This window comes from Hemiscyllium ocellatum, chromosome 4, assembly GCF_020745735.1.
Source record: "Hemiscyllium ocellatum isolate sHemOce1 chromosome 4, sHemOce1.pat.X.cur, whole genome shotgun sequence".
Taxonomy (NCBI): Eukaryota; Metazoa; Chordata; class Chondrichthyes; order Orectolobiformes; family Hemiscylliidae; genus Hemiscyllium; species Hemiscyllium ocellatum.
Window position 1 is genome coordinate 19,043,669 of NC_083404.1, and position 26,921 is coordinate 19,070,589.

The window sequence follows — 26,921 nt, forward strand, 5'->3', positions numbered from 1 at the left end:
TGGCCGAGGTTTCTGTAAAAAAGTTTCTTTTCCCTCATGACCCTTTCCAGTTAGCAAGTGAGAAACTCTATGACATAGCAACACCATTTGCTCCAAGCTGTATATTAGAAGCACGCTTTCTAAGGCAAGACATTGTCAGAGGACAATAAATCTTTGAATTTATTACCTGACATTATGGAAAAACTATAATCTCAAGAACAACAAGGTGGCACAACACCAGAACACCTTGGGAAGAGTGGAAAATTAGGCATTTCCCGTCACTGATCTTCTCAGAATAAAGGGTTTGTTACAGTTTTGCATGATATTTTGTAACTATCATTTACAAAATACCGTGGAAGAACTGTGACAAATTGGCAGAAAGCTAGCCCCCAGGATACATGAACATCAACTAGTCACAGTCTCACTAGTATCCTTACGTACAGATTAGGAAGGACACCACTGACTGGGACAACACATTCATTCTAGGACAAACCAAACAGAGACATGCATAGAATTACTAGAAGCATGGTATTCCAACAAACACATCAAGTTAGACCCCGTCTACCACCCCCTGAGAAAAGGAACAGGAAATAACATCACCAATCCAACGCAACCCAAACATATAAATAGATAGCAGGGAACACCAGCAGTGCTTCGTCCGAAGGCTCACTGAAGATGTTACCTAGTATGGTGACGAAACATCTGAAAATGAACCTTCCAGCTCAGCAAGCAAACCTATATCTAGAACCTCAATCTGAGCTACAAATCTTCTCAAAACTTACTTGCGATTCTTCAAATTAAGAACGTACATTTCTGAAATGTCTTTTTGAAAATCTAGTCTGGCTACAGTATGTTTTGCGTTATTGTTGAAAGCGATCTCTGATGTTGCAGACGGCTTGATATTGGCCATGGTTTATATGATGTGGATTTTTATGTGTTTATGACGAGTTTAAATTGAGACACCACAGATCACTGAGAACCACAGCTTCAATTCTGCAATATAAAGTGGCTTTAGCAAATTTACAATGCCTGTTCTAAAGATTAAATGGTGCTGGAGATGCAGTTTGCATCTTGTAAAGCAGAATGGTGGATGCTGCTTCATACCTACTTTGGGGAATAGCTCATGCCAGCAATAATGCTGTGCCTGAAGGCCAGGAAAACTGAAAACAGATGCAGGATTACTCTCTGACGTGTCCTATCAATTGGTCATGAGAAGCTCTGAAATCAGTGATAATTTAGTCTTATTTCCCTAACTGTTTCCATATTTATGATGGTTAGTTATACTAGGACAACCAGAAAAGACTTGATAGTTGAATGGCTAATTGTTTTGTTAAATTTGCAATTGAGTGGTACGTTGGACAATTTGGGAGAGGTGTATTTGAGTCCAAAAAATTTCAGGAACTAAATTACCTTAAAGTTATAATGAACTCACATTGTTAAATGGTTTAGTCTTGAACTCATCAGGACAAATGCAAGAATGCCAAATTTCAAAACGAGCAACAACTTACGCTGCCTGAAAAAAGGGTGCTGATTTGTTGCCAAGTCAAACTTGGTGAATTGTTTCCATGGCGAGTGCACCAGGGAATATTTTTTCCACGTAGCTTTTAATTCAAAAGTGATGTGCCATCTCCCAATTGAACACCTTCACTCACAAAGTCTATCCTTGTCCTTATCCATAAATAATCAAAACATGCGGAATTATGGCCACTATTCCCAAATTGCTCCCGCACTGAAACTTTGATCACCTGACTGATTTCATTTCCAAATAGCAGCTCCAGTCTGGCCCTTTCTGTCGTTGGACTATCCACATACAGTTTCAAAAAAGCCCTTCTGGACACACAACAAATTGCTCCCCGTCCAAACCCTTGACACAAAGGGAGTTCCAGTCCATGGTGGGGGGGAGGGGGGAAAGAGTTAAAATCGCGCACCAGAACAATCCTGTTATTTTCACATCTTTCCAGAATCTAATTATATATACCAGGGGAACCTCGATTATCTGAATACCAATTATCCGAAAATCAGATTATCCGAAGGAGCTCTCTAGGTCCCGATGGAACCGTTACATCAAAGATGTGTTTCCAACAGTGATTGCGTCTTTTGTCTACAGTGATTAAACAGGCACTGTCTCCAAATGACTGGACTCCCGCCCACACTTTCCCTGAAGTTCGACAGAGGGGTGTACCCTAAACCCCCCTTCCCCTGATAATCTCTCCAACATTGTTTTGTACATGGCGAAGGTGGAAACTGTCAAAAAGTTGTGTGTGGCTGTGTGTGACTTACCCCACAAACACCAGGGGCAGTAGTCTTGTTGGTGTCCAGTCCAGCTGCCCTGGAGAGGGGACGGGGGTGTACTGGGTTGGGGGGTGGAGGTGTTGGATGGGGTTGGGAGTGGGGGGAGCAATGTTGGAGGGGTAGGAGGTGGGAGCAGTGTTGGACATGGTTGGGGAGCTGAGGGGGTGGTGTTGGAGGGGTTGGGGTGGGAGTTGGTGTTGGATGGAGTTGGGGTGGAGGGGGGCAGTGTTGGGAGTGGGGCCTTACACGCTGTGTGCTGCTGCGGTCTACTGAATTAGGAGCCCCAGAGGAAAGGCATTTAATCGATTAACTGAATCGCCCATCACATTTGGATAATCAAGGTTCCCCGTATTGTCTTCTATCTCCCGCTGGGAGGCGTGTTGTCCGATCCCAGTGTAATGATTGCACTATCTTGAGCTCTACCCGTAATGCCTTGCTGCAAGATCCCTCCAGGGTATCCTCCCTCATCACAGTTGTGATACGCTCCCTTGCGTGTAATGCAATTCCTGCACCTCTTTTGCTTCCTTCTCTGTCTCATCTAAAACATTGATATCCTTGAACATTAAGCTGACAATACTGTCCCTCTTTCAACCATGTCTGTGTGAGAGCAACAGCAACATAATTGCAAGCATTAAACCAGGCTGACCAGTTATACCTTTTGCATTGAAGCAAATATCGTCCAAGCTTCCAGTTCTGCTGAGCTCAACATTCTCTGCCTGACCGCTCTTCCTCTTAACTACATTTGTTTCAGTCTCAAGCTCTTCCCCAGTCTTTATACTTAGTGACCTCCAGTTTCCATCCCCCCCCGCCACACTAGTTTAAACCCTCTTGAATTGTGGTGTCAAACCTCCCTGCCAGGATATTGGTGCTCCTCCAGTTTAGCTGCAAGCCGCATTCTGCTACAGGTCCCACCTTCCCTGGAAGGCATCCTATTACCGGAGGTCCTTCCCCCTACACCAGCTGTTTAGCCACATGTTCAATTACACAATGCCTCTGTTCCTTAAGTCAGTAGCAGATGGCACAGAAAGCAAATTCTGAGATTGCTAGCCTAGAGGCCCTACTTTTTTGTTTACTGCCTAACTCCCTGAATTGTTATTGCAGGACCTTGTTACTCTTCCTACCTCTATCATTTGTCCTAAAGTGGATAATGCCTTCCTTCTGTTTACCCTCCCGCTTTAGGATGCCCTCTACCAGCTTAGAGACATCCATGACCATCTACCCAGGAGGCAACATGCCATTCTGGAGTCTTTCTTGCTGCCACAGAAGTGCCTATATGTGCCCCTGACTATCGCCTCTCCAATTACTGGTGGCCGATGCTTTGGTGGTCCCTTCCCTCTGTACAGCAGGGCTAGCTGTGAGACCACTGCTCTACCTGATAGGAGTTCCCCCCCCCCCAAAATATTCAGTAACCAAAATGGAAAAGTTAGAGCAGGCATTTAATCTTCAGTTTTCCTGAGTAATCAACTGAAATGAATTGCACCTTGCTGACTTTGAGCTATTTTGGAGGGTTCCAGACTCGGGGTATTGCTCATCAAAATTTTGAGTTTCCTGGGCAACTCCCATGTAGTTAACTGAATCAAGATTTACAAATGGTCCTGACGTGCAACTCAAGTCTAACATCGTTGGAATATCTGGGCCAACAATTCATTTCATTTTTCATGAATGTGCAGTTTTAATAGTTAGATTAAACTGCTTTGTAATGTTGACTTCAGTAGTTGCTGTCATACAGTATTCTCCAATTTTGCCCTACTCCATTAAATTGGATATCTAGTGTGAACAATCTCAAAATAAAAGTGTGACTACAAATAATTAGTGTTTGCATTAATTTTAGAAGTTTTGGTTCCTAAGACTGTAGACTTTCTTGTTCAGCTGAGGTGTGGTTATTTCTTTGGTATTATGTGTCTTGATTTGCCTTGTGCTTCAGAAATTGCTAGTGGCCCTGAGTTTCAGCTGTGGCAGATGTGACATGGAAATTTGATTATAACTGAAGTTAATACATTTGCAGCAGTAGTTGTGGTGTGGCAATGTCTTTTTTTTCCCCTTAGGACATCTGGATCTTTTTTATTTTGGAAGGGAATGTATTAACGCCAAGTCTAGTTCATGATCTGAAGAAATAAAGACAGTGTAGTCATATTGTTAAACTGAAGAACTTTCGTTTAGTGTAGGAATTTCAGTTGATTCCATTCTCATAGAACTTGAAAAAAAATATTCAGCCATGTAGCGTTTCAAGCCTTCTCATTCCAAGTTTAGTTTTGTAATTACTTTCTTCAACAAAGTCAATATCTGCAGATTAAGTTTGTAAGACAGGTGAAATTTCTTCACCCTTCCATCTGAATAATTGAGTGTGAAGTCCAGAATTTGCATCTAACTTTACTCTTCCATTACTCTACCTGAAGATATGTTTTCCTGATCTTTTATCGTTACTGACTTCCAATTCATCAAAAGCTTTTGTAAAGCACTTCATTGCCATGATATTATGGATGGTATCAATGCAAAGAACTGCTTCCTGGAAAACCTACTTATAAAGTTTTGCATATTATGGGAAACTTAGTCTGAGTTAGGATTTTCAAACTGCAATATTGTGCCTTGGTTGAAACTCTGTCCTTGGATGATGTTTTCATTGGCTTCCTACCTAGATTGAGCAGGCTTTATGTTAATATCAATCCTCCACACAGGGGAAAAAAAACGTTAATACTGATTCTTGACTTGACATGAGAGATATCAAACTTGCTTTTAGGAGGAGTTAACAAGAAATGCACTTGTGACTCCAGAAACGCATCCAATTTTAGTAATCTCTTATTACGAAAGCTAAATTTATTTAAGGTTAAAAATCACACAACACCAGGTTATAGTCCAACAGGTTTAATTGGAAGCACACTAGCTTTCAGAGCGACTCTCCTTCATCAGGTGATAGTTGGAAGTGCAAAATTGTTTATTCCTCCATCCTCCCAAAGTTTCTTCTCATCTCCAACTTACCTATTGTATTAATCAATTTGTTTGCTTTGCAATTAGAATTTAACTTAAATGAATTGCTTAATTTTTCATTATTCAAGTGTGTTTTACAAAAATCTGGACAGTTCTTTGTAAATAACATCTGAAAGAACTGGGTTGAGTTTCTGCAGTGGAAACAAACCCAGTTCACCACCACACTTTTCGTCGGATTCTGCATAACTAACCAATGTCTCAAATGGTATAACATCAAACATGATTGGGCCTAAATCTGTGCTTTCTTATATTTCTCTTTTTTTTGTTTGTGCAATCTTTGTGAAATGTAGCTTCACATAAGCAAGTGCTGTAATATATGGCTTAAGATTTAAATTCTACTTTTACTAGTTGGAGGGATTGGATAGTAATAGAAATAGAAATCCTGGGAACTGATATTCCCATGAGTTCTTTCTGCTTAATTTCCTTTCCATTCCATTCCTGGACTTGGTAAATGTTTTCAGTACAGACACCACTATTTAAGAAGCATAAGAGATAAACTAATAAATTTATGGGTCTGTTTGATGAGGAAAAAATTGTGGGAAAGTTGCTAAGATGTTTTTATTTGGGGCACTGTTACTGAACAGACCATGACTACTTTTTTTGAGGAGCTCAGCTGGTAAATGATAAAAGTACATTTGTCTGGATGCTGGAGATCTGAAACAAACAAGGAGAATGCTGGAGGAACTCAGCAGGTCTGGCTGAATCTATGGAGAGAAATAGTTACTATTTTGAAGTGTTCTTCAGAACTGTTTACACGGTTAACACTACTGTTGTGACCCTGTTAACAAACAGTAGAGTATGTTGATCTGGGGCAACCTTTTGGTTCGGGGTTGGGGGTTCAGCTGATCGAGTCGCAATAATGGGTATGTACTCAAATTATAGGATACGACTAATCATCCCCCTAGTGGTATATTTTGGGACCAATGTTTTTTCTTATATTTGATGACTAAATGTGTTTAGTTAGTTGTGTGGTACAGTCAATAATGTACCAAGTATTGGAACATTCCATGGTGTGGTTGATAGATTAAGTGGACTGGCAGATGCAATTCAGTGCAAGCAAAATGTGTGATCAGTCACTTTGGACACATCCTGACCAGTACTTCTAAATAATGAGCACATGTGAATTGAGGGTCCTTGAGATTGAGATGTTCATGTATAAAAGACACTAAAAGCTATTGGACAGATTCCAAAACAAAGTTTAAAATGCTTTTGGACTGTTTGTGCTCATTTCATGAGGATCAGAATAAAAAAGGGATAGATATTATGCTACAATGGTACTAGTCTCAGATCTTATCTGGAGTATTGTATTGCATTCTGGGTACTGCACCTCATAAAAGATATACAAGTCTGTGTTGTGCAGAATGCAGTTGTGACAAGAAGGGTTAAGTTATGAGCATTGTCTTGTGTTCCTTGCGTATTGATGGTGGAAGGATGATGAGCACAATTCTAATTGAATTGAAACCAATTCCTAGATTCTTTTTAGTTGAGGATGCTAAGGGTTGCAAAACATTTGAGATCCTTTCAGACCTTATTGAGTGGCTTGAAGGGCTCATGGACTGTTTATTTTACTGTCTTCCTATTCATGAGGAGAACCATCAGGTCCAATAAAGTGTTTCTGGAAACGTGGACATAGGACGAGACAAATTTTCTTAATTTACACTGAAATTTTGCTAACCTCCTTTTATTTTTTTTAAACGAAAGGGATCAAACATGATGGGACAATGTGTGATACGTGTCGTCAGCAACCAATTATTGGCATTCGTTGGAAGTGTGCAGAGTGTACTAATTATGACCTTTGTACAGTTTGCTACCATGGCGATAAGCACCATCTGAGGCACAGGTTCTATAGGATCACCATTCCTGGTAGTGAGAGGTAAGTTTACAGAAGGATTATGGGTCCTTTACTGTAGGAACCTTTACTGTTTACACTGATAATTTTCTTGCCATGCAAGTTCAGCATTCTGTAAACATGCTTTGATGGTTAGATCATGGCATTATTTTTGTACTGAAATGGGTGAAATAGTCTGCTTATTACTTGATGAGTTTATTTAGTGGGTAACTATTGTACACCAGTGTCCAAGGTTTGATTGCTGACGTGTTAAGTTGGCAGATCTTAGTTGGTGTTGAAGTTGGTGATTTGGCCCTTATATTCAGCTTTAGTGACCTTTGGTTAAAGGAGAGGAATATTGACCAAATATTTGTACACCTTGTTAACATTTATCCACTATATTTGCAGTATGCACATGTTGGATGAGACAGGTTTGAGGTCAACTCTGATGTGATCTTCCATTTCTTGTTGCATAAGTTGTCAATACTCATTAATTATGTTTGCATACAGATAATGTCTACTTAGGTATCTGATTCATTGAGGTATGGAGATGCCATTTATTGCCTATCCCTAATTACTGTTGAGAAAGTGATAGTAAGCTACATTCTTGAACTGAAGTCCATTTGCAATGGGTAAACCTGCAACACCATTTGGGAGGGAATTCCAGGATTTTGACCCAGCAACTGCATCTGATGTGATGATGCTTAATGTGAAAGCTGTTGTACTGTTGGTCAGAGTTATTAATGCAACTACTTTTCACCCAGGTGATGATCTGAAATGTCAGCAGTAATTCATTTTTAAAAAAAAATTTGTCCTTTTTCAGAAATTACTTGCATAAATTGTCATTGTCGATCTTGGTATGTTGCTATCCTATTGTGGCATTCACTCTAAAATATATTGGTAATCCAACTGAAGTTTCATTTTAGTTGACATTATTGCTAAAAATGTGTGATATACTGAGTTAAATTAACTTACCTAGTATCCATATAGAAGTTCTTTGTAATGAAATGGGTACCTGCTTTTTAAATGAATTGTTATTGTCCCTGGCTAAGACTTAAAATTGGCCTGTCAACCTGTTCTGTGTACAAGAGTCCAGGATTAATGCATCCAGTCCATCACTTGTTGAAGAAATATGGTCCACTTGAGCACGTCATTTTCTATGAATTCAGGGGATCAGAGTTAATTCACCTTTTAAGCACATTTTCATATTACAAATTGATATGAACTTATAGAACAACTGTCACCAAAAAGATCTGTTTTAATCTGCATGCGTAAGATTTAATGTATGCTTATGCCTGAGCAGTAAAAATAAAAAGCATTATCATTGCACCCCGGGTAAATGTAGTTACGATCTATATATTGTTTTGTCAGTGAATGCAATATATAATACAATTCCTGTGGTTGGACAATTCCCACTTCTTTGATACCCAGCAAAGCCTTTGGAATCTGATTTCACCCATTTGTTACCTTGCTATTATTTGAATGACACATTGACAAAATACACAATTCAATCTTAATGCCCGAGCTAGGTCAAATTTTCAATCTGTAGCTTCCCATGATCCAACTCTGATCAGCTCTGAGTTGTTTTGCTGCTGATGACTGGCCAAATCAAGGAAAGCACGGTGACCTTGGTATTCAGTTATTTTGTCTTAGCTCATATTTGCGCGAGGTCTTTGAGATGTGTCTGTCATGATGTCAGTATTTCCTAGTTTTTATGCAACACATCTGTTTTGACATCATGTTAATTTTTGCTGGATGACTTTTTTTTAAATGATGTGATGCCTTTCTAAACCAACTAGTTGATGTACGTGGTTTGTAAAGGCCTCAACTCTAATTTCCTTCAAGTTGCACCTCAACCACTGGAAAGTTTAAACTTCCAATGGGCAATTACCCAGCATCTGAAATCCTCTGAAACACCCTCTCACCTGACTTCAGAGGGTTTATACTCACCTATGCTGGAAATGTTAGAGATTAAAACCTGTTGTAACTTCTGGCAACGATAAAACTAACCTTCCTGACTCGCTACTGACACGTGCATATGCACATCCCTTCCTGTAGTGTATAGTTATGCAGTCTGACCCATCCTTCTGCTCCCTGAACCCACCTGCCATATAACCCAACTGATTACTGACTCACTCAACTTCTGTCTGTAGTTTGTGAAAATGCTTCTGCTACCTTTAAACCCTGGAATACAGCAGCTACTGCTCTGAAAATAGAAAGGCTTCCAATGATGAATCTATACTGTGATAGAAAAATTGCACATAAAGTGCACTCCTCATTAATGGAGACACCTGGGTTGGAACTCCTACCTGCAAAAGCAGAGCTTCTGGGCAGGGTAAGAAACAAGTAATAAAGTGTCAGTCCAAATGTAAATGTCATTCCTTGAAATATTTGGCTGTTGGAGATACCAGAGGACTCGAACATGACTGCAGCATTTGATCTTTCTTCTCTTTCAATCAATGACTTTTAGGAAGCTGTGAAATAGCAAATTGCAAAGTAGTGTCAAAAAGGAAGGAAGTTTCTGTATTCACGGAAAAAATATCCTAGTTATAATATAGAACAGACAGTAGAGAAACAGGCCCTGAAGCCATTCTAAACTAATTCCATCTGCCTGCACCTGGTCCACATCCCTCCATTTCCTTCCGGTTCATGTGTCTGTGTAAATGCCTCTAAACATTGCTATAGTCTTTGCTTCTCCCTCCTCCCCTGGCAGCACATTCCAAGCGGCTGCCCACCTCCACGTGAAAAAGCTTTCCATGTACATCTCTTTGGGAATTTGTGTGTCTCAGACTTGATTGAGGTTTCTGAGGACCTGTGCTGGGAGATAAATGAGGGCAGAGCAGTAGGTGTTTGACAAGATTGTGCACAGGAGACTGGTTAGTAAAGTTGGTTCACATAGTCTCAAGGGAGAGCTTGCCAATTGGATACAAAATTGGCTTGATGGTAGGAGGCTGGTGGTGGAATGTTAGTTTTTGCACCGGAGGTCTGTGACTCGCGATGTTCCACAGAGGTGCACTGTTGTTTGACATTTATATAAACGATTTGGATGAGAATATAGAAAGCATGTGGATGACACCAAGATTGGTGGTGTGATGGACCATGAAGAAGGTTATCTGAGAGTACAAGAGGATCTTGATCACCTGCGCCAGTGAGCCAAGGAATGGCAGATGCAGTTTACTATAGATAAATGTGAGATGTTGCATTTTGGTAAGACAAACCAGGACAGGACTTAGTTAGTGGCAGGGCCCTAGGGAGTGTTTTTGTGTAGAGAGGCCTAGAGGTTCAGGTATATAGTTCCTTGAAAGTGGTGTCACAGGTAGACAGGGTGATGAAGAAAGCGTTTGACATGCTGCCTTCATTGGTCAGAGCATTGAGTGTAAGAGTTGGAATGTCATACTGCAGATGTACAGAATGTTCGTGAGGTTGAGGGGGTAACGTTATAGAATTTTATAAAATCACGAGGGACCATAAGGTGAATAGTGAAGACTTTTTCCCTAGGGTACACGAGTTCAAAACTAGAGGGCATAACTTTAAGATGAGAAGAGAAAGATTTAAAAGGGACCTCAGGCAGCTTTTACTCTCTCTGTGGTTTGTATGTGGAATGAATTGCCAGAGGAAGTGCTAGATGCAAGTATAGTTACCCCGTGGAAATGACATTGGCCAGATGTATGCGTAGTGTAGTGCATAGCAGGTCAGGCAGCATCCGAGGAGCAGGAGAATCGATGTTTTGGGCATACGCCCTCCATCAGGAGTCTGAATCTTACTCTCAGCTCCAGCATCTGCAGACCTCACTTTCTCCAAGATGTAAGCAGAGGTAAGGCTTACAGGGATATGGGCCAGACACAGGCAGATGGAACTAAATAGTTTGGAAAACTTGATCGGCATGGATGAGTTGGACCAAAGGGTCTGATTCATGCTGTATAACTCTGACTCCTTTAAATCTGTCAACTTAAACCTATGCCACCTAGTATTTGACATTTCCAATCTCGGAAAATGTCCCAACTATCCACCCTATCCATGCCCCTCATAATTTTACATACTACTGTCAGGTCACCTGCAGCCTCTGATGCTCAAGGGAAAGCAATCCAAGTTTGTTCAAACTCTCCTTTAAAGCAAATACACTCCAATCCAGGCAACAGCTTGATAAACCTCTTTTGCACCTTAATCAAATTCTCCACGCTCTTCCTGCATTGTGGCAACCAGAACCGCACACGACTCAAAATGTGCCCTAACTAAAGCCTTATACAGCTGCAGCATGACTTGCCCCGACTAATGAAACCAAGAGTGTCATACTCCTTCACCTTATCTACTTGTCTTGCCACTTTTAGGGAGATAAGGAGTTGAGCCCCTAGATCCATTTGTATATCAATACTCCACAGGTCCTGCCACTTACAGAATACTTTCTTCTTGCATTTGACTTCCTAAAATGCATAACCTCACGTTTGTCTAAATTAAGCTGCATCTGCAGTTTTTCTGCCCAACTTTACAGTAGATGTATATCCTGCTGCATCCTTTGATAATCTGCCTCACGGACCATAACTCCACAAACTTTTACGTCATCTGCAAACTTGCTATTGGGGATTTTCTGCATGGCAATTGCGGGGGAAGTCTTGTCTCATACTTGATTAAATGTTTTGAGGAAGTGACAAACTGATTGATGAGGATAGGAGAGTGGATGTTGTTTACATAGACTTTGCAAAGCATTTGATATGGTAGGCTCGTCCAGAAGATTGAGTTGTATAGAATCCATGGTGAGATGGCAAGTTAAATATAAAATTGGTTTGGACATACACAGGCGGTAGTAAAGGGGCCTTTTTCTGACTTGTTTGAAAAAGGCATAGCTTAAGATGCCAAAGAAAGCTAAAATTAAGAGCCAGATATGACATTAATTTGGATTTGACCTCATTGAACAGCATTTTAATTATGTTTGTGATCTCTGGAAACCTAAAGAGAAGACCTTGATAAATAATGGGATGGGTTAGTAAGGCGAGTGGAGTAAGAAGGGATGGGTTGTATGGAGATCTGTTTACATTTTCTTAATATGTAAATTTCTTAAGCATTTAATCTTCATTTTCCTTTTGATTAGAGTTTTGCTGGAATCTCGACGCAAGTCAAAGAAGATAACTGCAAGAGGGATTTTTGCAGGTGCACGAGTGGTACGTGGAGTGGACTGGCAGTGGGAGGACCAGGATGGGGGCAACGGACGTAGGGGCAAGGTGAGTGTTTGGATTGGGTGACTGCTCAACAGTTTGGATTAGATCAGTGTTGCAAGAATTATGTGCTTATTTGAAAGCGGTGTCATTTTTCTTGGAGTTAGTACTCGAGTTGGAGCAGGATGATTGTGGATATATCAGTTTGCTTGGTGCTCTGACATATTTTTCACATGTGGAAATCAGTTGTAATGTAACTGATGAGAGCAGTTAAGATTTATGGTGGTACAGCAAGCATTGCACGAATATGAATTGACTGAATATTTTGGGATGCATTCTCCTTGAACAGTTCTTGAAAAAAGAAACTAAGATATATAAGTCAGGTTATGATTTGCTTTGTACCTTTTTATTGTTTGATTTCAGCGAGGTTCGAGGTAGTGACCGATAGGGGTTGTGATGTTACTCTTGAGAAATCAAACTGAAAATTTTCTTTACATTTCAAAATATAATTGTCTTAAAACTTATCCAGAATATACCTGTCATGTGCCTGTGAATAGTAGTAGTTCACAGAATCTCACCTCAGATGTCACATTTCTGGGGCTAAAATATTACCTTTTTTATCATCCTGTTCAGAAATGTTGTTATGCACCTCTGGAGCAATTGGGACCTGAACCCAGGTGTCTCGGGTTAGGAATAGGGACACTACCAATGCACCACAAGAGCCCTTTCAAGTTATTTTCAGTTACTTAAGAGTAAAGCAAAGTTAGGCTGAAAGTTGTTTTCTCAGAGGATGAATCTTCAAGTGCCTGACAGTTAATTTGGTGTATTTGCTTGAGCTTTATCTGTTGAATTGGCTATTGCCTTTTACTTTAAATGATTTTCACTCTTTTACATTTGTGTAATATAAGTAGTACCCATCTGCTATTCTTTTGCTGCATGTACCATCTCAGACTGGGGGGGGTTTCTGGCTTGACTTGACCTCTAAATGTTTTGGCCTCAGGTGTTTTGGAATCCTTTAAACTTTGACCAACCATGGCACTTGCTTGTGCTGAGCTTCTGTTTGTGTTGCATCTATTTGTGGTTTTCTCCTCAGAGCAGAATACGTGGATCTGGAGTACTTGTGATTAGGCTGAAAGTGTAATAGCTGATCAATTTACAGGTAAAGAAATAATTTGTTGTGAGATGTTTGGGTTGAATCCAGGTGTGTCATTGTAAAGATCTCCTGGTGTCAATTTTTCTGGCCTCACTGCTTTCATTACCTGCAGGCTTGCCATGTGCAGCCATTGCAAGTATTTCATGACTCATCTATTTAACTTCCTCTTTGTCCAAATAGTTTTTCTGTTTGTTGCCTCAAGTGAATTTTGACGGTTCTCTTTTCTTCTTTGTTAGTGAGATGAGTGTTTGCTGGTGAAGCTGATGTTTATTGCCCATTTCTAATTGCTCAAGAAGATGGTGGAAAGCCACCGTCCTGAACAGATGCACCATGTGTCGGGTACATGCTGGTTGATTGCACAGTCTGGGCTGGTGAGGTGGAGGAAGGAGAGAGCAGAGAGAGTGTTTTAGCATTGTAAGACCATCAGAAATAGGGAGAGGTGTAGGATATAAGATTCCTTATCTGCTCTACTTTTCAGTAAGATCATGGTTAATCTTGGTTTCACGTACATTTTCCATGTCTTCCTGACAACTTTTGAGTCTCTTCATAAGTCATAGATTTGTGATGCACAGTGAAAAGTTCCTCCTCAACACTGTCATAATTGGGCAGTCCCTTACTCTAAAACTATGTCCTCTAAGTCTAGAGTGTCCCAGGAGGGGGAACAACCTCTCCCCATCTAGCTCTCTCAACAGCATTCTTTTTAAACTTCAAATGATGATGAGCTCAGCCTTTTCTCATAAGGGAGCTCTTTCTTCCTCTGAATCGGATCAGCGATCCTTTTCTGAACAATGTTTTATGTGATAACTCAGAGTTATAAGGGTTGCAAGTTTCATGATAAGAGTGGTGCTGGAAAAGCACAGCAGATCAGGCAGCATAGGTAGGGGTCCCCAAGTGCATTTCCCCTTCCAGCTGGTTTTCAGTTCTTAAGAAAATGATTTGATATGGTAAAATTGATCAAATAATAGCTCCTCAGGAAAATGCAATCAGAGCCAAGTCAGCAGCATAGTATAAAGTGGGGAGAGGAAGGTCAACAAAACAGCTATGTTATGGGATTGAGTAGTGATGGAAATGAACGTGACTTGAGCATGGTGCGTTCACTCCCTGATGTCAGGGCTGTCACGGAACGTATGCTGAATTTTCTTGGATTAAGGGCAGAGAAAACACAAGGTCGTAGTTCTTGTGGTACTAATGACATGGCTTGAAAGTGGGGTAAGGCCTTCCCTGCAGATTTCAAGGAGCTAGGAAAGAAATTGAAAATTAGCATCTCAAAGGCAGTATCTCTGAATTACACTTAGTGTCATGTGCAAATGAATACAACACAGGAGGACAGTGTGTGTGACCTGAGTGGCATGATGCTGCGGGAAGATCTTTAGATTTGAGGGACTTTAAAACTCATTTCAGCAAAGGTAGAACCTAACTGTACAGTTGTACTATTTGGAGTCCTATTCAGTAATTTGTGGTATGCCTTGCAAGACAAGGAGTATAGTGAGAAAGGCAGGTAAGCTGAGGGCACAGAGGAATGTTATCAAGCAATCACAGCAAATTGACTGAAAGAAAAAGAAAGACATCTCAATATTACTGCTTACTGGGTTCCAGGTGGGATAGGTAGAATTCAATTTTACAAAGACGGGTGTGAGATTCTTACAACCTCGGTTGCATGAACAATTCCCAGTTGTAAGGGGAGTGGTCAGCTGGAAGCAGCACCAAATGAAGCCTTAAATATTGAACTGAGGAACCGGGGATAATCCTGTTGTTGGATACTGATGTATCTTTTAGGACCTCTGAACAGTTTGAGAAAGACAAAGAAAATATGATGGATAATTGCTGAGGCACAGAAAAAGGAGGGCAATAATTGAGGCTTTTTAACTAATCTAACAACTGTTCATAAAAGGTAATGAGCTCACAGAATTCTTCATGTATTCAGAACATTTATGGCCAGTAGGTGCTAAGTATAATAAATGGAGGGACTGTTTTGGCTTTAGATTCAGGGAATTAATCAAAATTATAAATCAGTCCTTTGCCTATGACAAAGGTAAATGTTCTCTCCTTGTATTGCTCAATCTGTCTGCAGACTTTAATGTGATTGACCACATCATCCTCCTGCAGCCTATCTAGAGGAGCTAGGAGTATCATCGTTGGTCTGTAGACCACACTACAGGTTTAGATGAAGTGAATAGAAAAAAACAATTTGTTATTAGAGGGGGTCAGTAACTGAAGTATAGGTGTATGAGATGAAAGTAAAGGGTTTTTTTCAGTCGAGGTGGTGAAGTTCTGGATTCCTAGATTCTGTGGAAACAGGCTGTTTGGCCCAACACTGTCCAAACCAACCATCTGAAGAGTATCCCACCCAGACCCATTCTGCTATTACTCTACATTTACCCCTGACTAATGCAATTAATCTACACATCCCTAAGCACTATGGCCAATTCACCTAACCTGCACATCTTTGGATTGTGGGAAGAAACCAGAGCATCCTGAGGAAACCCATGCAGATACGGAGACAATGTGCAAACTCCACACTGACAATTGCCTGAGGCTAGAATCGTGCCCGGGTCTTTGGTGCTGTGAGGCAGTAGTACTAACCACTGAACCGTCCTGCTGCATTTTCAATGTGCCTTTGTTTATGAGAAATGAAAATCCCCAGAAATTATTTTTTTAAAAATGGATATGCTGCTTTAACTGAGAGAACTATGGATGAAGTGCTGGAAGATGCGATTAAACTGATACACTTTTGTGACCATAGAAACTGTAAACATGTTACAGCACAGAAGGGGGCAGGTTGGCCCACCTTGTCCATGCTAACCCAAAGGCAGCTAGATGCCCTTTCTAATCCCATCTTGCTACATATGGACCATAGCTCTGCAGCTTACAGCTCTGAGGGCACAATTCCAGGTACGATCTTTTTGAAAGAGTAGGGTCATTAACACTGCTTTGATTGGCTAACTGTTCTCATTCTGCATGCTTAATTATTCTGTGCTTCTGATTATAGTATTGTTTTAAGCCTGAGTGCATTAATTTCTTGAGGGAAAAGTTCCTGTCTTATAAAGCATTGTGCCTGGATTTTCTCCACAGTTCTCTAGCAATTTACCACTTGCCTCTTTAGATTACTGTCAGGATTTTGCCCCTTCTATAGTCAGACTGTAAAATCTGATCTCTAGAATTTAGGTCCAACTTCAAAAAATTGTTTTCTCCTGAATTCTTCTGCTTAAACTTTATTTTGTTGTTATTAATTATAGCCAGAAGATGGAAGTGGATTTTGCACTGTTGGAGGAGCAGAGTGATTTATATTCTTGAGAAAGTATGAGGATAATCGTCACAGTTAATTTGTTTTAGACTATTGTGCTATCATTGCACATGAATGTAATGTGATGATACTGTGGTTTTAACATGTGCATTCTGTCTTTTTTCTAACAATGCAAGGTTGAGTGATATTAAGCAATCTGTTCAGAGCCAATAAAATAAACAACTTGTGAGGCCTTGGCTATTTTTTTAAAGTTGGAACATAAGAAGCAGCCTGAATGGGCCAGCTCAAACTCCCACAGAACCAGGATTTTTAGTTTTACTATTTCCAGCAGTAGTTGCTGCTAGGGTTTTGATGCTTGATTTGGAAGCTGTCTTTCCTTTGTCTTTTATGGCTAAAAGCAGGAGTTCTCTTCCTGATGCTTAAATTGTATGTGAGACAAGCTCATTTACTGAATTTCCTTTTGCCAAGCATGTGGTCATAGTGTTACTATATTGGAACAGTTACTGTTTAATGGTTAAATAATCTTGTTATTCTGATAAGTTTTCCAATAGAATTAAGTTATTCCAATTTCTTTCTTCCTTTTGTTGTCTTTTAACTAAACATGTGAATAAAGTGTGTTTTGCTTCAAGAAGGGTCGTTTGACCAATCAAATTACATCTGGAATGTGATGCCTGGCACTTTCCTTAGGAGCATAGTAAGCCATTTGGCTCCTCTAGTCTGTTGAACTGCTTTATAAGGTAATGGCTGATCTGATTGTCGTAGGCAGGAATGCGGAATTGAAGCCAAAATGAAGTAGAAACCTTATTGTGGTTTTGACAATTAAGATTCCTTTCAATAAACTCAGACCCTTGTGAGCTAATTTTATATGAACATGTTAAGCTCTTGCATATCCTTCACCATCACTCTCAACCATCAGCAATCTTCTTGCCATAAAGCATTTGAGCATAAGTATTATACATCTTTACTTCTGGCAACAGCAGAAAGGACATTACATTAATAACTATATGCTTCAGTTGTGCAAATTTGTCTGATGTGCATGTCTGAAGTGTGTCACAAACAGCAAATTTATCTTATTGTGCCTCAGGGTTGAAATTATTAACTTCGTGCAAATTTAATGAATGTATATTTCCATGAACAAAAAGACTGGCTTTTCTCAATTCTTATGGTATACGGGTATCCACATTTTTGAATGAAGATTTACAAAACCTCAGAATTGTTATATATACCATTGTCAGTATATTGAATTAGGCATGAAAAGACATTCATGAGATTTATAAAGGTTTTATTCATTTTGCCCTCTAATTTTATTGTTTGCTGTGTGTGGAGCAACTTCTGAAAGCAGATGTCACTATGTTGTACACGAGCAGTGAATGAGAAACCTTTGAGTGGCTGCTTGACTGTGCAGTTTAGAGGGAGCATTGGATTTTATAAATCTGTAGTCTCGAGCAAACATTAATTTCAGTCTTTCTCTTTCCCTATCCAGAAGCACTCTGGGTTAAAATGCACTTTTAAATAGACTACATATCTCCAGCTCTGTAAACTCTGTAGCTGATCTATTTGACCCTTACAACTCTCACAGGCTCCCTTTCTTTTAAGAAAACAAGTTGTATTCAAAAAATCCATCGGTAGAAAAATCTCAAGGTGCAAGTTAATGTTTGTTCTAGACTACAGATTTATTAAAAAAAACAGTCCTCTCTCTGAGCTGCGCAGTTAGGCAGCCATTCAAAGGTTCCCCACACACTGGCGTGCACAACATATTCCCATCGGGACATGATGAAACATCTTTCTTCGTGAACCTTCAGCAATTTTTCTGTTGAGACATTCCTCTTATTGAAGTGATCTGACAGCTGATGACTAGTGATGACCCACCCAACCTTCGTGGTTTTTCTCCCTCAAGCATCTGCTTTTTAAAAATATAAATTTATTGAAAAAATAGATTTTTTAATATTACAAAAAGTACAAAACGGTACAATTCTAAACAGTGCAAAAATACCCCCCAAAAAATCCCCAAGCCACCCTCATGTACAAATGTGTAAACATAAATAGAAAAGTTTAGAATAAAAAAACCCAAACTGGCTATTTAACTAAATAAATAACCAAGAACAAACTAATAAATAGTAATAACTTAGCCCAGCCAAACAAAACACTCATACGTTCACAGTTCCTCCTCCCTAGATATTGGACTCATAAAACACAATCGTTATGGCTTCATAAAAGCCGTTTTTAGTGTGGCAGATAAATTTGAATCAAGGCATTCCAAAAAGTTTGGCTATGTCTTGTAAAAATTCTCAGTTTTGTGGTGTACCATATTTGTGAGGAAATCCAAAGGAATATGCTCCATAACAATCTTCCGCCAACCCAACAGCCGGAGAATTTTTGGATATTCAAGACATTCTTTCTTGCACAGCATGCGAGGATATTGGAATGTTTTTTCTTATGCGTGTCTGCAGGAAATACGGTGGGCAAGCCTTCTCCACCCTTAAACCCAAAATCCTTTCCATCGCGCCCACCACAGCACTCCAATATGTTTGAAGCCTATCGCAAGACCAGAGACAATGGGTAAGAGTGCAAGTGCAGACCTTGCATTTGGGACATGCTGAAGATACCCCTGGTTTAAATTTTGACAAACGGTCCAGAGCCAAGTGGACCCTGTGGAGAATCTTCAACTGTAATGCAAATTGATATCTTCTTTGCATTATCTCAAATATTCTTCCATTCCTCTGAGGAGACTTCAACACCCAGCTCTCTCACCCACATCCTGCAGAATCGATCAAACTCATCTAAGGTGACACCCCTCAATTGATTATATAAAGTACTGACAGAAAGTGTACTCTTAGCACTTAGCACCCCTCTCTCTATGTCGGATTTGTAGCAATCAGTCAAAAGTGTGACTTTTTTTGAATAAGATCCCTAACTTGAAAAAAAATGAAAGCGGTCTCTGATAGATAACTCGTACTTCTACTAACTGTTCGAAAGACATCATTACATCTCCCTCAAGTAAATCACCTGTGCAAGGCACATCCGTAGCTGCCCAATGTTTAAATCCTGAATCTATCATACCCGGTTGAAAACCCAGCATTCCCACTAAAGGTGGAAACAAAGATGTTTTGGCAATATTCCTTAACTTTCTTCGTTTTGTCCAAAAACAGCAAAGTGGTAAGGGGGCACCTTGCCTGGGAGACTTTGATATTTAACCATATTGAAAGAGGATGTCCATAAACCCAATCGCTCGCGTAGGTCAAAAGTAAGCCTAATTGGTAATTCTTAATGTCCGGAAGATCCACTTGTTCCAAGCTGTGAGGCAATTGCAGTTGGGCATATTTAATGAGGAGCTGCTTACGATGCCAAATAAAGGAGCTGAACCAGCCATTCAGCCTCCTGAGTTTTTGCTTATTGCAAATCAGGGGGAGCATCTGTATAGGGTATAGCAAACAGGGGAGAATATTCATCTTAAGTGCTTTCAGACCCAACCATGAGACTGGAAGTGCTTCCTATCTTTGAAGATCTTGTTTAATTGGCTTTGAACAGCCGATCCAGAACTGGAATAATGAATATGCCCAAATACACAAAATCCCCCTGTGACCACCTAAATGGGAATCGATAGTCTCCCTCAAGAGTTAGCTCCTTCATAAGACCACCCATAGGCATGGCCTCTGATTTCACAAAATTAATCTTGTACCCCACAAAAGCACCAAACTTGCGAATGCATAGTATCTGGCGAGGCACTGAAACTGCTGGATTTGTCAAAAAAAATTAGGACATCGTCTGCGTACAACGAAATCTTATGTAATTTTGATCCCACTTCTGGAGCGGTATATAGCGATCTTCGCCAATGGTTCAAGCACAGACGTTAAAAGCAATGGTGAAATGGGCTGCCCCTAAAAATATTAAAATTAATCATACCCCGTTGGTGATGACTGCCGCGAGAGGGCCACCATAGAGAACCGTTACCCATCCTATGAAAACTTCGCCCAAACCAAACCGCTCTCGAGTAAAGAAAATGTACGGCAACTCAGCTCAGTCAGATGCCTTCTCTGCGTCTAGAGAAATCACCAATCCCTGTATTGAATTACATTAAGCAGCCGTCTAAAATTACTGGATGATCTGCGATCCTTGATGAAGCCTGTCTGGTCCTCTTTAACAATAGAAGGTAACACCATCTCCAGCCTTAACGCGAGAGTCTTAGAGAGGATTTTAAAGTCCACATTTAAGAGTGAGATGGACTTTTACGAAGTACACTCTTCTGGGTCCTTCCCTTTTTTTAGGATTAGTGAAATATTGGCCCGTCTCAGAAATGGTGGGCGACCCGGTCAGCCCTCTCTATCTTCAATCCTCTCATGCCAACCTCCAACCCAAGGAATTTCGGAAGCCAGTCCTCAACAAATTCTGCAGGCCGCTCACCTTCCTTACCCTCAGGTAAACCAATGATCCAAATGTCTTTTCTCCTGTCCCTGTTCTCAAGATCATCCATTTGGTCACGCAAATTATGGACCTTCATCTCCAGGGCTTGGATCCTATCTTTGGATGAACTGGCAAGAGCTTCCACCACTGTGACCCTGTGCTCCACCTCAACCGTCCTCTTCTCCACGTCTCCCACATGCTGCTCATGCCTCTGCAGCATGAGAGAGACTGGAGCCAGCTTCTCTTCAATCTGTATTCTCAGCATCTCACATGATTTCGCGACTTGTTCACCAGGGCCTGGAAAATAATCGACTCTGAGGATCCTGCAGGCTGAACTGCAGGCCCGGCCTCGGATGTTCCTTTCCCCTTTTTCGGCATGTCAGGACGGCTGGAAACACAGGTAAGTTAATTTTTAGATGTTTCTTGGAACTCCAAGATATCGCGATGGCCTGAGTTTGGCGGGTTAGAGGTTCGTCCCGCTTGTGCTGCGATGTGGAGCTCTGCTTAAATTGCTGCCATCTTGGATCCCCCCCGAAGTGTCTGCTTTAAACTTATTATATCCATTGCATTTTCGTGGAATGTACATTATCCGCAAAGACTATTGATGTGTGTACATTCTATTGTGTTGTTGTTGTTGAGACCCTTTTACACAGACCATTTCTTGTAAGATCTCAAACAAATAAGATACCATGTCAAAAGCATCAATGAGAGAGCCTGAGTTTCAGCAGCTAATGTGCTTTCTACCACTAATTTCCTTCATCTCTCTTGTCAAGGAGCAACATGTCCCCCACTTCATCCCAAAGCAGTATTACACATCTTTCTGCATTGGAAAACCCAAGAGTTTCATCTGACCATTATTATAATTCACAAAAGCAGAAATTACTGGACAAATTCATTAGATCTGGCAGAATCTGTGGAGATAGAAACAGAGTTAACATTTTGAGTCCAGTGATCTGAAGGTGGATCTTCAGAACTCTTCTGAAGGGGAGTCATATCGAACTCAAAATGTTAACTATTTTTCTGTTCCCATAGACACTGTCAGATGTGTTGGGTTCCTCCAGCCTTCTATGTTTGTTTCACATTTCTAGCATCTGCAGTATTTTGAAGTTAATCTAGTTTGTCACAATTTCATGAATCAGTAACTAGCATACCCATGAAACGATTTCAACCATAAACACAATATCACTTCATGTGAATCCAAATCATATTTACCCTCTGACCTATCTGTTTCGTAACCTGCTTTAAATACTTGACTCCTTATTTACAGATAATTCCTGACATAGTGATGTTGAGTCACGTGAGAAACATCTATTTTCTATTCCCCATTTGATTTCTAGGAGCACCTCTTAATAGAAATGAATCGAGTGAAAATCAAATATTGTGAATGCTGGAGATCTGAAATTAAAAGTAGTGTTGGAGGAGCCGAGCAGGTCTGTGACAGCAAATGTGGAAAAAGAAACAGAATTAAAGTTTTGAGATGAACAGTTATATCAGCTTTCGTGTTAGCTGTTTCTCTCTCCATGTGACTTCTTCCAGCATTTTCTCTTTTACTTATAATGAGAGTCTGAGTTATGGCTAACTTTCATGATGTTCTTTCATGTATGTTTAAAATGTTATTTTGATTTCTGATTTTTATTTAAGATTCATTCACAAGATGTGGGTGTTGCCTTTGTGAAGGTGATGCTGAGCTATGTGGAGGCTTGACAAAATGTCAGAAACTGTGACTGGATTTAAGGTTGAATGAAGTTGCTGCAGTTGTGGATCTAGAAGAATTTGCAGTTGGGTTTGTAGGGGATTATGCACTGAGTAGGTGCTACCTCGCCATTGCGAATGGAATATCGAAGTAGTTGAATAATTAAAATAGTGGTCTGAAATGAATTTTATGTTCAACAAGTATTCTCATTTTGAGTAGGTTAAATAGTTAGAGTAAACTGTTCAGTGACTTGCTCCATGGCATCACCTGGTGACCAAAGTCTGGAACAGCATAATGATCATCCTTGTAGAAAATGTTTTAAAGGTGTTGGGTATTGGAGAAACATGAAGAAGTACAGCCATAGATTTCCTAATTGGATCTAGATTCAGTTCTTATGTAGTTGTTTCATGTTGCATATGTGTAACCATGACCACCTGGAAATGCCTAAATGCATATTAGTGGTTAAATCTTAGTAGTGATTTTCAAAAAAAAATCAGTCTAGACAAAATTTTGTTGGCTTGGTATAAAGATTAATTTTGGGCTTGTGATCCTGTGTAACATATGGTTTTAGTATTTAAATCCATTCCAAATTAAAGGATGGCTGCACAAAGCATAATAATGTATAGTTACTCCCAGTACAAAGCTTTTCATAAAGTGTCTAATGTTGCTTAGTTTCGACAGATGCTAGTACCTTTTATTATCTCCCTCAAATGGACATACTTGAACCTTTCTCTTAATAATATCAATCATATTGGAAGAGTGTTTCAAAGATTTTCAAACTTGAACAGAAAACAATTCTGCTCCTCTCGTTCCCCCACCCCGCCCATTTTTAATCTGTCTGCTTTTGTTCTAGTCTGTTGAAAAGGGGAAGCATCCTTTCACCAACCACCCTGTCAGGTCTTGATACATTTCACTAAGATCATCTCTTATTCATCTAAACTTCAGTGGATTCAGGACCAGCCTATCCAACTTTTTCCCCACTACTTTAGATGTTTATTACTGTAAACTGAGCACTTAGGTTTGAAAACTGAACTTTAGAGTTAAAAATACATTGACCTTGATTTCATTGTGGCATTGTTAGTGTGTTTTTTAAACTATGGGACTTTGGATATGTCATGCCATTTTTGTATACCCGTATCAGTTGAAGCAAACACTCAGAAATACAGTATAGCTTGACATTCTTTACCTTTATTCCAAGCCATGGAGAGAGAGTGATCACCCACGTCCACAAAAACATGAGTTCTCAATCTTTCCTTGAACAGCAGATTCTTAAGGAATTACATCGTCACTGACGGGGAGTGGAATCCAAATAAGGCGACATCTATATTGATTAGATTAGATTACTTATAGAGTGGAAACAGGCTCTTCAGTCCAACAAGTCCACACCGACCTGCCGAAGCGCAACCCACCCAGACCCATTCCCCTACATGTATCCCTTCATCTAACTCTATGGGCAATTTAGCATGGCCAATTCACCTAACCTGCACATTTTTGGACTGTGGGAGGAAACCGGAGCACCCAGAGGAAACCCACGCAGACACGGGGAGAATGTGCAAACTCCACACAGTCATCGCTTGAGATAGGAATTGAAACCGGGTCTCTGGTACTGTGAGGCAACAGTGCTAACCACTGTGCCACCATGTGATTGGGTGACTGTTACAATCAGTGAGTACCAACAGTGAAGATTAAGTCATCTGGGATTACACAATGATATTTTTCACCTCATTAACCGGATGTTCTTCACCTCGATAAACCACTACCCTTGTTTCCAGCACCTCGTTATTTACTGTAAGTTCATATCTGGTCAAAGTGGTGCTAGCTGAGCCTTTGTCAAGCAACTCTAAACTTAACTCTTTCCCTATCTGATGAAGGGCTTTTGCTGGAAACGTTTTTCCTGCTCCTCGGATGCTGCCTGACCTGCTGTGCTTTTCCATCACCACTCTAACCTCTGGTTTCCAGCATCTGCAGTCCTCACGTTTGCCTCTTTTTCCGTACCTGCTCATACCTTATACACTTTCTCAGAACTGCGCAGAATAATATGAAAATTGAGAAGTTGTTAGTTTTTGCACCCCTGTACGAAGTTCCATAGAGTTTCCCAACAGATTGTAGTTTGCCCTTGCAATTGTTCCCTTTCCAAAAACTGGCTACTGGCACTGTAATTCTGTTGAACATCTGTATTGCCCTTGAGAAACTAAAGTGATATAAATTTGGTTTGCTAGTGATCAAAAATCTCTAGCTATTTTCAGCAGTTGTCAATAGAGTTTCTTCACTTGAAAATTTAAATCAAAGTTTTGATAATGATGTGATTTTAACTTTCTGTTTATGATACGAACAGTTCAGTTTATCTTGTGGCTTAAAAAACTGTTGTTTTTTAAAACATTCAGTACTGTTGATGCCAAGATATCTTTTGATTAACTGCCAGTGGGAGACCATATTGATTATAGGTATTTGTAGTCAGCAACTGCAGGTTATAGTCCAACAGGTTTATTTGAAATCATAAACTTTTGAAGTGCTGCCCCTTCGTCAGGTGAAGATGAAAGGCTGTGCTCCAAAAGCTTGTTATTTAAAATAAACATGTTGGACTATAACCTGGTTTCATGTGACTTTTGACTTGGTCTACTCCAGTCCAACACCAGCACCTCCACATCACTTGCTGACTTCAGCATCGAGTGTCCCTACTTTGTCCTGAATCTTCAAACTTGTGCAACCCACCTTCAGTGATTAGTGCAATGCAAGGAATTACAAAGATGATTGATCAGTCAAGAGAAGTGTGTACTGGCTCATGCAACTACTTGGCTAGAGATTGTCTAATTATATGCTGAAGGAGCGACTGTGATTGCTGGGAAAAGGTACACCTACATGCTGAGATAAAACCTGTTCTCATTTCCTCGAAGCCATAATTCCCAATTTGGCAAAGTCGCGTTAATATCAAGCCATGTGACTGAAATTGCCTAATGGGGTGAGTTGTTGAAAGAGAAGAGTTGAGTCCAATTTAAAACCCTTCAATTTGTTTATTCTAATGTCCCCAAAAAATTGTGAAAGGTTTGACTCAAGTTAGTCTCCTACGTGCATATGGTTGCAGCATTTAATGACCAGCCTGTTTGAGGGACTGATTGTCATGAGGATGTGGGAAGTACGTTCTTTTCCAGATTCCCTATCCTTCCTGTATGTTTATTGCATGGCTGGTATCTTAATTGCTTTAACCTTGGATTTCAAAACAGAGACACTGAGATGTGAGGAAAATAATGTAATGGTGGAAACTGTCAGTGAATAATAGAGGTGGTTGCTTGGTGTCAACACAGACAAGTTAGCACCTGACCAAAATGGTTTCAAAGCTTCCGCACCCAAGTTAAATGCAATATATTTCTTTTGAATGGCATTTCTTCTTGTTGTTAAAGACATTTTTACGCCTAATCTCTGAAGATGGATCTGTGGCTATGCCAAATTTCCTTATGACCCGTGCCTCTTGTCGGTATCCTCTGAAGACACACCATTAAAACCCGCAGCAATGTTTTGCCACTGCCACTCTCAGCTCTTCCACTCTTGCTAACTGATCACACTGCTGAGCTGACATCCAGTCCTTGATATGCTGAAATATTTTCCTGTTAAGTTGGCAAGACTGCCACTGTGGGCTTTGCTCCTCAGTCTAAACTCTGTTCTCGTAGCTATTAACTCTGTTGTTCTCTCTGGTCACACTGAGACTAAGACACTTTGTTAGTAATTTTGGTTGAAAATGTGTTGCTGGAAAAGCGCAGCAGGTCAGGCAGCATCCAAGGAGCAGAAGAATCGACATTTCGGGCATGAGCCCTTCTTCAGGAATCCTGTTAGTAATTTTGGTCATATTTAATCCTAAGATGAGTGTCAAATCACGTATTCATGTCATCATTCGAACCAACTAATCCACTTCGATAACATTACCTTACTTTGCCCTTGCTACTGAAACTCTCATTCATGCTTTTGTTTCCTCTATTTCAAGCTACTCTTAACTAATCTTCAAGATCCAATTCTGTCGAAAGATGAAGTCATCTAAAGCATTGCTGATTGTCTTTTAACTTGCACAAAGTCTCATTTCTCTATCACCATCATGCTCAGTGTACTGTATGTTGCTTCCTGGTCAAGGAATATTGAACATCTCATCTTTGTTTTTGAATCCTTATTCATCTCTAATCGCTTCCATCTCTCAATCCATCAAGGTG

General features: G+C 40.2%; 1 protein-coding gene across 2 annotated transcripts in view; it reads left to right on the forward strand.

The window, feature by feature from the left end:
* Window positions 1–26,921, forward strand: part of mib1 (MIB E3 ubiquitin protein ligase 1) — a 144,582-nt gene that overhangs the window by 2,442 nt on the left and 115,219 nt on the right. For both annotated transcript variants that reach the window (XM_060822813.1, XM_060822814.1), the window contains exons 2-3: window positions 6,958–7,129; window positions 12,171–12,300. In XM_060822813.1, coding sequence (XP_060678796.1) covers window positions 6,958–7,129; window positions 12,171–12,300 — 302 coding nt within the window. The remainder of the gene's footprint in view (window positions 1–6,957; window positions 7,130–12,170; window positions 12,301–26,921) is intronic.